This window comes from Carassius carassius, chromosome 23 (genome assembly GCF_963082965.1).
Source record: "Carassius carassius chromosome 23, fCarCar2.1, whole genome shotgun sequence".
NCBI classification, from domain to species: Eukaryota; Metazoa; Chordata; class Actinopteri; order Cypriniformes; family Cyprinidae; genus Carassius; species Carassius carassius.
Genome location: NC_081777.1, coordinates 16,450,616 through 16,462,678, shown reverse-complemented (window position 1 = coordinate 16,462,678; position 12,063 = coordinate 16,450,616). Strand labels below are relative to the sequence as shown.

Below are 12,063 nucleotides of genomic sequence, written 5' to 3'. Positions count from 1 at the left end.
ACTTGACCTCCTGATGAAAAGCACTGATGGCATGACAGCATGTGTAATCAGTGCTGACAGAGAGAACCTCCAGTGCTCTTTTAAAGGGACTGAGTGTTTGTGCTATGTGACATGCTGCTTTTCAGAGGACTGCTTTTGTGCTCTGACGCAGAATGCTAAGTGTTTGAGTAGGCTATGTTTTGTTTGAGCTGCATGTGGTGGTGCAAAGTAAATCGTGTCCGATTTTTTGGCGGACATAAATGGTCTGATACTTTGATGTGTTCTTGGCTGTCACATGCAGGTAAAGAAATGGCTTTTTTAAGCCATCGCTCAAAATGATTAGAGGGTAAGTCGAATCTGTTATCTAAATCTTTGCTTTTTTGGCCTAGATCTTGTTTGCTGGTGTATGAAATAGAAGTTGGCATGGAGCTCATCAGCATCGTGGCATTATTATTCACACGCCAGAGGACACAGAGCTTTCAATAATCATGCTGGGTTTGAAGGCCAGTGTCTGTGCTCAACATCCCCCCTGCTATTCATGCCTTTTGATTTTTCAATTTAAAAGCTCATTCACCTATCAGTGACTGTACTGCATTTGAATTTGTGCTGCAATATCCAGAGCATTAGAGGAGATGCAGGGCTTAACAGCTAGGTGAGTTTCTATTTTTCCAATGCAGGAAGCTATGAGGATTTGGACTGTGAATGAACAACTGCGATGCCAGTAAACAGAGAGTGACTTGGCACAAACTCAGTTCCCTTTTTCTTTTCAGAGTTCAAATGCAACAACAAAGGAATGAAGGGTAACAAGACAATAAATCAAGCAGCCATTGCCACCACTGCTGGAATTTTGGCAAGGCCAAATCCAGATAAAAACAACAGGCTGAAAGTGTATTTGTACTGTTGATACACTAGTGTTCAAAAGTCTGGGGGTTTTCAAAGAGGTCTCATGCACACTAATGCAGCATTTATTTCATTAAAATAGAGTAAAAACGGCACTACTGTGAAATATTAGAATTTAAATATAAATAATTTAATATTTATAAGTAATTTATTTATCTAAAGTTAAAACTGAATTTTCAACAGCCAGTACTCCACTATTCACTGACACGTGATCCTTCAGCACTATTAATAATGTTAATAATATATTAATTGAACACATGATTTTAATTTATATGTTATACTTGTATATCTTGTGTGGAAACATAATTCTTTGATGAACAAAAAAAGTGATTTTTTTTTTTAATTTGAAATATAAAATATTTTTGTATCAATATAAGTCTTTCATTTAATTTTTGATGAATTTAATGTGTCCTTGCTAAAATCAAGCTTTTAAATATAGTGTGTGTGTGTTTGTGTGTGTGTGTGTGTGTCTATCTAGATAGATAGATAAAAAAAAAAATTTAAGCCATGGTATTTCCTTATATGTATCCAACTTTTCCTATGGGTCTGGCTTCCGGTCTCATCTGTGTCCATCCAGCTTTTTTTAGCTGAACAAAACAGTTAGCTTTGCTGCTTGATATTTGAAGTTGGTGTGTCTTATCATATTATTTTAATGTATTATCTTAATTATGAACACATTGGTTTGTAGTGCAAACAGTTTACCATTTACTGCACGTTGTTATTCTCCTCATTATTTACCAATAGCGGCCAATGGACCAGACGTCTCACCCATAGGCTTACTTACGCGTTGAAGAAAAAGGTGGATAAATTATAAATTGTATTGTTTTACCCATATCTCAATATTTCTTTCAAAATTCATTTAAACTGATCAACAGAGTAAAATGAGCATAAACCATTTCAATATTTATTTTTGTATGTGTTTTAACACAGGGTCAAAATTGTCTGTACTTGAAGAAACGCAATGTATTTAATTCTGGAGGAAAAATCTTACCTCAAAGTCTGGCAAAAGGTCATCCCTATCTTCTATGCTGTAGGAGACACTATGGACATCTCTTGTTTCTGCCAGTAACTTCCTTTCCAATGGTGAACCAGGGCCGATGTCCACAAAAGTGGTTTCCAGATACTCCTTACTGTGGATGCCCAGGGAGTCAGCAGCAGCCCAAATGGTAGTGGGAGGATAAAAAGTCTCTAGAGTGCTAGACAATGAACATGGATCCAGTAGCTGCTGCTGCTGAATGTCTGTAGACCTGCAATAATTCCTCCAGTCCAGAGGGGACAGTCTTTTGTCCTCCTCATTTCTCATCAACATGCTTTTAAACAGTCCATTGCCACTGGTGCCTGTTCCACTTGAGTTTTGGGGGCTGCTGTCACCCAGCAATGGATGTTCTAGCTCATCCAGATTCTCCATTTTCCAAGATCTGGATCTGACATCAACTAATGCTTTCTGGCTGATATGGCCAACAATTTTACTTTTATGTATATTTCATTTATAGGATAGCAGTAACAACAATTTAAATAAATTTTTGGTTGAGTTCACACAGATACAAGCATTAACTAATGTGTTCCTCCATCTCCTCCCAAGCTGACACCGTGATTTTAGTCCATGTGTTTAAATGCACAAAATTCTTGAATGTTCAATTTTCTTCACATGTCAGAAGCTATTCGTTCCTTTGCTTGATGACTGAATGCAAGATCTATGTAGCACGTTGTTCACATTTGGATATATCTCATGCCATAAATATGCTAATGTGCTTCATTTTGCACCAAAAAAGATGGAAGAAGTCACTTCTGATGATGGAAAACCATGATTAGCAACAGAATGTAGACAGGTTGTGATAAAATAGTGAAGATATTAAGCGTGAACCTCCCTTCTGCTCTCACTCATTCAGACGAAATGTTTTGAACAGAATTCTGTAGTAGGAGACTTTTATCTAAATATGTAATATGTAGTGGAATAAAAATAGCTGCGATTTAGACAGTCCAAAGCTGAATATTCTCTGAAGTGCCAAAAGCTTTGAAGGAGGTGTCAGCGTAAGCGTAAAAAAAGAACATTGACATTTGGTTTAAGGACTTATCAGCTTTATCAGCAATGCATATGTATATATAAATATATCGTTTTAGTCATCCAGTCATTTTTTTAGAGAAATAGACTTCAGACGTCCACAAAAATAGTATCCTCTGAAGTGTGGCTTCTGGTCAGCAAGTGCTCAAGAAAGCCATTCCGTTTATAGCCAAGGAGAAATGTCTATTTTTTATTACGGCTATTGATTTATAGCACTAGCTGAGATCAGAAAGCTCTTGTGGGGACCTGTATTTTTAATGCGCCACACTCTCCCAGCCTTATGAAGTCTCTCAGAGTCGTGTCCGGCACCTCTCACCTCTCTTGGTGGTACTTGGACAGTGCTGCCAAAAGAAGAGAACAAAGTCAGAAAGAGCGTTTAGCTACAGTGCACACAGAGCGGCTCTTGGTAAGTGATCCCCAAGTGTCTCTATTTTATAAGGCCGGTCTGCTATAATGCTTGAGTGGAAGGATGGTATGTGCCAAGGAACGGACACTAGTGAACTCACACATCTGCCTCTGAACACTTCTAAGCGGTCTATTCTAGGAGCACGTCTGTCTCAAAGGCAAAGAGCATCAGTGAGAGGGCAGAAGGCTCATTGGTTTGGAATTATGGTCAAGCAGCCCAAGTTCTCTTTAAAAATGGTTCAAGAGCACACCCTCTGGATGCATTTCACGTCAACTAGTCCACTTACTGGCTCTGCATACAAATCCCTGTGGCCCTCACCTAAAAACTCCCAAACAGCCTTGGTAGCAGCGTGTGAATCTATCGGAGAGAAATTGAGTTCCAGCAGAGGTCAGCAGCTCTAGGCGGTGTATTCATAAAATATTTCCAATGTAAACACCTGGACGAATGCCTAGTTATATAAGATAGTCAGTGTGAAATGGAGCTTATGATGTGGTGACGTCCTCCCTCTGTGATATGCCCTTCAGCTTGTTTATTCTGTCAGTCAGAATCATTTGTCATCAGGATGAACAGTAAACCCTGCTTACTTTGATTTGATTGGCCATCTCAGTCATTTTGACATTAACAAGCGCTGTTAGACTGCTGAGGCAGATCAGCCTAAAAATGTAACTTTTTGACATCCTAACAACAAACAGACCATTGTATAATACAGCAGCAAAGCAGAGGAAGAAATTCTAATAATGGGGGGTGGTGGGGGGTGCAGTTTGGCTGCCATGCCTGCCATGCCTGCCACATATTTGCACCTTTTTTTCTTTCAGAATGTTAACTTGACATTAACACAGTGTAATTACATTTTATAGCTGTAAAAATCACTTGACATATCCTATATTATGACATACGAAAATATGGAGCTTATAAAGCAAAAAACAAAACACCTATATATATATATATATATATATACACTCACCTAAAGGATTATTAGGAACACCATACTAATACTGTGTTTGACCCCCTTTCACCAAGAACTGCTTTAATTCTACGTGGCATTGATTCAACAAGGTGCTGAAAGCATTCTTTAGAAATGTTGGCCCATATTGACAGGATAGCATCTTGCATTCTACCATCTGAATGTTTCAACAGAAATCGAGACTCATCAGACCAGGCAACATTTTTCCAGTCTTCAACTGTCCAATTTTGGTGTGCTCGTGCAAATAGTAGCCTCTTTTTCCTATTTGTAGTGGAGATGAGTGTTACCCGGTGGGGTCTTCTGCTGTTGTAGCCCATCTGCCTCAAGGCTGTGCGTGTTGTGGCTTCACAAATGCTTTGCTGCATACCTCGGTTGTAACGAGTGGTTATTTCAGTCAAAGTTGCTCTTTTAAAAGTCGGCCCATTCTCCTCTGATCTCTAGCATCAACAAGACATTTTCGCACACAGGACTACCCGCATACTGGTTGTTTTTCCCTTTTCACACCATTCTTTGTAAACCCTAGAAATGGTTGTGCGTGAGAATCCCAGTAACTGAGCAGATTGTGAAATACTCAGACCAGCCCGTCTGGCACCAACAACCATGCCACGCTCAAAATTGCTTAAATCACCTTTCTTTCCCATTCTGACATTCAGTTTGGAGTTCAGTTTGGAGATTGTCTTGACCAGGACCACACCCCTAAACGCATTGAAGCAACTGCCATGTGATTGGTTGATTAGATAATTGTATTAATGAGAAATTGAACAGGTGTTCCTAATAATCCTTTAGGTGAGTGTGTATATATATATATACAGTGCTTTAAGTGGGCCGGTACCGCCACTTCCAAATATAGCTCTTGAGAGTACCGCCACCTCTCCGTGCGCCCAGAACGTGCTTTTAGCGTACAGGTACGCTCATTTGGACATCTGTTTTCATAGAGGTTTTAATCCTTTTACCTGCGCTGCCGCTTTTCAGAGCACCCTTCACAATGCACGTCCCACCGAGAAAAAGCGCATGCTTCGCTTTTGCTCGGTAAAAATACAAATACAGTGAACAACACTTAATATGCTCTCCTGGCTTCAGACTCTGAGTACTAAAAGAACACTAAAAGAACATAGAAACAGAGCAGGCACTCCTGCACCTGCTCATTACGGGCTGAGCGGTCACAGGAGCGGGCTTTATAAGCAGCGTCGACGAGCACAGAGGTGAGAGATGTCTCCAGAAGACTCAGCTAACAGTTCTCTGTGTTTCCCCTCCAGACAGCAGCGTGTGACCGCCAGCCCACTAAGGACAGGGACCCACACAGCACTGCGCACCAAAGGAGGAAGAGAAGGCTGAGCACTAAGCACTGGAAACCCCTCACGTTGGCTATTTTTCCCTACACCACCTTAATAAAATCCACCCTTCGGGGAACTTACCTTGATCTTCGTGTCGTGTGTTTCTTCACCCCGTCACAATATATATATATATATATATATATATATATATATATATATATATATATATATATATAGTTCAAATACATATAAATATCAGACACTCTATACCTCCCAATAATATGTCTTTGTAATACATGATTGTTATTTTATCAAAATCAGGTAATAGTTATATGCCTTAGAAATTTGAGCATCAAATATGATCAGTAGGCTTTTATAGCGTCAAGATTGTAAATATGTAAGAAGGATTTTTAATAATCATTTGGTGTGTGGAAAAAAATGGGTAAATGGGCCAGATAAATGAGTTTAAGGTTCAAAATGAATCAGATGATCATAAAAGAAACAATTATTCCTTAAAATGACTATCACCTTTACATGTCCTGTGGGAAGGGGCCTTTTTGAAGAACTTTAGTTACTCACTTGAGCTTAGAATGGCCTCATGAGTAGAATCACCTTACTGCAGTTACCTTAAATGGTGGAAAAAAGTGCAGTTTAACAGTAGAGTAGAGTTTAGAGTTTCCAATTCTATGACATTAAACTTGATGTATGCCTTTATTTAATCAGTCATTATTGGCTGAAGAGTTTCAGTCAGTGGGTGCTAAAGAGAACAACTTGGTCTGTCACATTTCCCAGGGGCCCCTCTGTCAGTCAGTCAGCCCCTGAAAAACCAGGATGACAGTCTCAGAACGATAGGCATCTGGTGCAGGTGAGCGTCTGTCTCTCATTGCTAACCTTGTGCTGTTTTTGATCAGTCCTCTACATGCCTGTCCGCACAAGTCTAGCACTCCTGAAATCATCTCTGTCAATCGCATTATGTAGCTGCTAGAGATTACCCGAGACACAGCTGATTATTTTCTAATTTACTATGTAAATTGATTTGGTTTAGGATGCACGTCGCATCCTTTAAACTGATTCATTACTCATTACTAAAAGTGTTAATGAAAACTTTGAAAAAAGGATTCAGCGTACTTAATATTAATAATATGCAAGAATACTACATTAGAAAAAAAAAAAAAAAACGTTTTAATATAAATTTAGATTTTAACGATTTCCTCAAGGCAATCATTTCCCCTCTGCAGAGTGTGTGAGTGAGTATAATATAAATATGCAGTAAAGTGATAGTTCACCCAAAATCTGTGAACATTTAGCAGAGTTTAGCAGAATGCTTGAGTCCTTTGCCATATAATGAAAGTTAATTGTTGCTATATCTATAAAGCAAGATTTTTAGTCAGGGCAGACCCTGGCCAATTTCCTGCCCAATGCAAGATTTTGCCTGGTGCCCCTTGCCTCACATTAACATTAGTGAATGTATTAACTAACTTGAACTAACAATGAACGATACATTTGTAACATTATTTATTTTAAATTGTTTTCAGTGAAACTATAAAAATATATGTGCTGCCTAAGTCACATTATAAATGTAACACAAACAGCAAGAATAATTGCATCTGGTATTCCTGCACAAAACTGCATTCATTTGAACACTTCTCTATATCATACAGTACGCTTTTATTGTAATATTATAAAATCATATTACTGAAGTAGTATTGGTAATAAAAAAAAGTAAAATTAAAAAAAAACATTTGCTCATTTTGGTGTCCTTAGGTATCGTAGATCCAATTTAGAAATGTAGCATTTTTTTTAAACCAAAAACACAAGTTAAGGACTGCAGCTTTAAGTATACCAGTTTTAGCATACCTAAAGTACAATTGCAGTGTATTTTTATTCGATACATAAATATGTAAATATATTTGTAGTATACTGTACTTAGCATGAAATAAATGTATTTCAAACAAGTTTTTTTTTTTTTCACTAGGGTAAACATTTGACATATATTCCTTCATAATGCAATGAATGACAGACTTTGTTAGTGCTTTTGTCAGTTGTTTGACAGATCTTATGCTTATAGCAGGAATGCAGTTTTGAAAATAAAGCTGACAAAAAGAGATGATGAAGTGATTCATACAGTTGCCCACTCATTAGGTCATTATGAGTTTATGTGGGAGGCAAAACAGATCAGTTCAGGTTAAAGGTTTTGACACTGTTTTCTGTTTTGTATTTGTATTTGAACTGGCAAAGGAATATTTCAAACTATTTTCAATCAAAAATAGTCTATGCCTACTGTTTTATAGTCATACCCAGCTGCTTTACCTCAAATATAAAAGTATAAAAGGAAATCTGATTTCAGCAGCACATAGAGTGGTATGATAAAGAGAGAAATGGACACTATAGTGGTGCACTTAGATCAATAAAGTAGAAGTAAAATCAAATTGCATCTGATTTTGTACACTTTCCATTACCGCACAGAGCATCATGAAGATATATGGAGCACAGTATGGGACTGTTCCAGTCGAGTGCAGATCTGCCAACATAATGGTGGTCTGGATAGTGGCAGCGAGTGCTGAAGCCTGCATTACTCTGCTTCATATTGCTTTGCTGTGCTCTCCTGTCTTTCTCCTCCTATACTCTGGTCGTGCAGACAGAAAGCCAGGGTGATAATTCAGGAGCAGATCCTTGCTCTCCCTGACATCAACATTATGGCAGTGCACCTCTAAACACATTGGACCACCAGGAGAACAGGCAGCATGGAGAAGGCCACAAATATCAGGAAATAAAAGATGGACAGACCTACACCCACACACATTCACATTGTTTATAGTTCTTAAAGGGACAGTTCACACAAAAATGAGCATTATGTCATCATTTACTCACACTCATGTCATTCTTGTATGGCTTTATTTAATTTTATTTATTTTTATTTTTCATGTGGAAAGGAGAATTTAAAGTTGGTCTTTTGTTTGTTTTCTTCTAATGTGACGTGCATCTGAATGTAACTGATTATTCTAAAAGAAAAAAAATACAGTAAAAACAGTAATATTGTGACAATACAGCAACATTCTATTTGAATATATTTTAAATGTAATGTGTTCCCGTGATGAAAAAAAAATGGAAACCATAACCCTTAAATAAGTACTTCCCTCAAAATTTGTTTTCAGCATTAATAAAAAAAAAAAAAAAAATGTTTCATTAATCACCATATTAGAATGATTTCTGAATGATCATGTGACAAGGAAATGATGCTGAAAATTCAGCTTTGTCTTCACAGGAATAGATTACATTTTAAAATATATTCAAATAGAAAACAGGTCCTTTTAAATTGTTTAATTTTTAAATTAAAAATTGTTTAAGGTGTTCCTAAAATTGTTTAAATTGTAAAAATTGTTTAATATTTAAATTATATTTCACAATAATACAGTTTATTTTGTGTTTTTGTCAAATGCAGCCCTGTTAAACATAAGAAACTTCTTTCAAAAAGATTAATGGAATGCAAAATTATTTCAGTAAAATTTCTGAATTATTTAAAATATTTGTCTGGTAGTTCACATGGATGTCCAATTTATTATCAAATCCTTCTTTTAAATCAGATCTGTTCAGTGAATCAGTTCACAATGCAAATAATGTGAAAGTGTATATTTCATATATCGCACAATAGTCAAATGGACCACTTTTATTAAGCGTTTATGGTACTTTTGTAAGCTTGAAAGTTCCAGTCCCTATTTGTTGTCATTATATGGAAAATAGGAACCAGCACATTTCATCACCTTGGAATTATAAGGTTCTATCTGCATTCTGAGTAGTTTTGAGATATTGAGCTTCAAAGTTTTTGCATTCCATTCGACTAGAAAAAAACCTTATTGTTTTAAATAAAAATCCCATAATGTATACAAGATGAAAAAAATCTATCACATAATGTAAATAAGTTGTCACAGTATAACAATTTGGGAATTAGTCAATTTTGACAAAAATGTCAGATAGAACCTTATAATTCCAAGGGGACAATTGTTCAAAATATCTCTTTTTGTGTTCCACAAAAGAAGAAAAATTTCAGACGAGGATGACTAAATGATGGCATTATTTAAATTTCAGGGTGAACTATCCCTTTAAGCCACAATGGCTTGCTTCCAGAGGAGATGCACTCAGCTTTATTGCTAACCCCCAACCCCATCCAGTCACCATAAAAGGACTGCTGTCAGCTGCATTATAAGCCTGCCTCCCTTTCTGATTTCTGCCTCACACATAAAACACTCGGAGACTGAGCTCTACGAGGACAGCACAGCAAATCAGCACCAGCACTTTTACAGAGAACCCTTCTCTCTCTTTTGCTCTGTTTCTTACTTTTTTTCAGTGTTTTTTTTTCTGGCTACTTTCTCTTCTTTTTGCACTGTTTACTACTGACCTCTGTCTTTTATTTGATCCCTTTAACCTGTTCAGCATTATTTCAGCTTAACCGACAAACTCAGGGTCCCTTTATAAATGTGCTTTCAAATCCAAAAAAAAAAAAAAAAAAAACAGGGAGCATGTAATTTAACAATGTGTGTATGTACATTTGGTATTATTAACACTGGGTTCTTAAAAAGAAAATAGGTTTTATTGTACCATTTTAAGTAATTTCTTAATTTCTAGCATCACGCATACAGTAAGTAAACAAACAAACAAATAAACGAATTAACTAATGAATAAATGTTTCTAGACAAGTGTTTTTTAATACGCCCCCAGCTGCCATTGGTCAAACAAAGTTTTACTTTTACCCCTAGCTCATTCCATTGGTTGAGCCAATATTGCTGTTTGTAGGCCAAACAAAGCAATGTATAGACAGTGTTTTCATTTTTTAACATGGACAATTAAATTAAGCTTGCTATTTTCATACTTTAGAAAATGTAATTTATTCGTGTGATGGCAAAGCTAAATTTTCATAAGAGAAACTACTCCAGTCTTCAGTGTCACACGATCATTCAGAAATTATGTTGAAAACAGTTGCTTAATATTTTTTGTAGAAAACGGAATAACTTTTTTTCAGGATTTTTTTTATAAAGTTTGAATAACAGCATTTATTTGAGATATAAATCTTTGTAATAAATCTTCTGTACATTTAAAAAATCAATACTATAATCTGTCATTATTTGCATTTTCCCAATTAAGTTCAGATAGGAAACTCACTGTTAAGGGGAAAACATATTTGTTATTTTTATTGATTTCTGTGTCTTAATCTTTGAGAATGGGAAACAGAAGAGGATACAAGCCAGACTCAGTAAATGGAAGCAGGAAGAAGCAGCTACTGTAAGTGCCAATGAACAGGCTGATGGACGACAGATATTGCACTGATAGCACAAGAGAGATAGCATTCTGAGTGGAAAGGCAATATCAAGCATACTCACCCTTCAATATGCCAACCATGACTGGAACAAAGCATGATAGAGAACAGCTGCGTTTTGCTAATTAAACCACAAATTAACTCTAAGTCTTTAGGATTGCATCTATATGAAAACATATTTCATGTAGTTCTGAAGATTAATGAGCCTAAGTCTTCATTCGTCATTTCTGTGCTGTACATCTCTGTTGATATACTATAAGTGAGCCTTGATAATTCCAGCACAATAATTCCTTAAGCCCAACAGTGTCACATTATACTCAGGATAGAAAGATACATAATTCCTCCCTAAGTGACATTATAATGGAAAAAGGAATTCAGTATGGCTGAGGGAGGGGTGCTTTTACATTCCCAGCATTCTGTGCGTGTGTTTGGAAATGAGCTCATTTATCAGTCATCTTTCAAGTCTGATTGTTCCTACCTTCTCTCTCTCTCTCTCTCTCTCTCTCTCAATCTCACTGTTCTCGCTGTAACCAGGGTTACAAAACAGTACTATGTCTCTACCATGGTATATACTGCAGATGTAAGATGCAAGAGGCTGTTAACAGAACGCGTTTTGCATTCCACCTGCTTTTCTACCGTGTTTCTATGTAAACGTGCTAGACAAATGTCGAGGTCAGTTGTGGTCATGCTTTATTTTTCCATTCCACTGTATATAATAAGTAAATGTAATATTACAAAATGTCAAACCTTTGTTTTAGTCAACAGATATTTTAAATAATAAATTTAAAACATTTAAAAATATGTAACAACTTGCCACTTATATATATATATATATATATATATATATATATAAGAAAAGAAAGAAAGAATGAATAGAGGATAAAAAAAATATTAAATAACTTTATTAAACATAGGGGTGTATATATGCTCAGGTCACGATATGGTAAGTATCTCGATAGTGGGTTCACGGTACGATCCGTATCATGATATTTTGAATAAAATGTAAAAAATTAAGGTAAAATTCAAATAGATTTATTTCGAAAACATAAAAATATTTTTTTAAACTTTTTGTTGTGCATACAAGATCACATTTCAAGGTTTGATTAAAACCTTCTGTATTCAAATTAACAACTGAATACGTCTGTCTGTCACTGATTTTTTTTTTTT

General features: G+C 36.2%; 1 protein-coding gene across 1 annotated transcript in view; it reads right to left on the bottom strand.

Moving 5' to 3' along the window:
- The window catches only part of LOC132101379 (synapse differentiation-inducing gene protein 1-like), a 30,293-nt gene that overhangs the window by 4,609 nt on the left and 13,621 nt on the right, over positions 1-12,063 (bottom strand). Inside the window, exon 2 of the mRNA XM_059506303.1 lies at positions 1,871-3,282. Coding sequence (XP_059362286.1) covers positions 1,871-2,287 — 417 coding nt within the window. The 5' untranslated portion in view covers positions 2,288-3,282. The remainder of the gene's footprint in view (positions 1-1,870; positions 3,283-12,063) is intronic.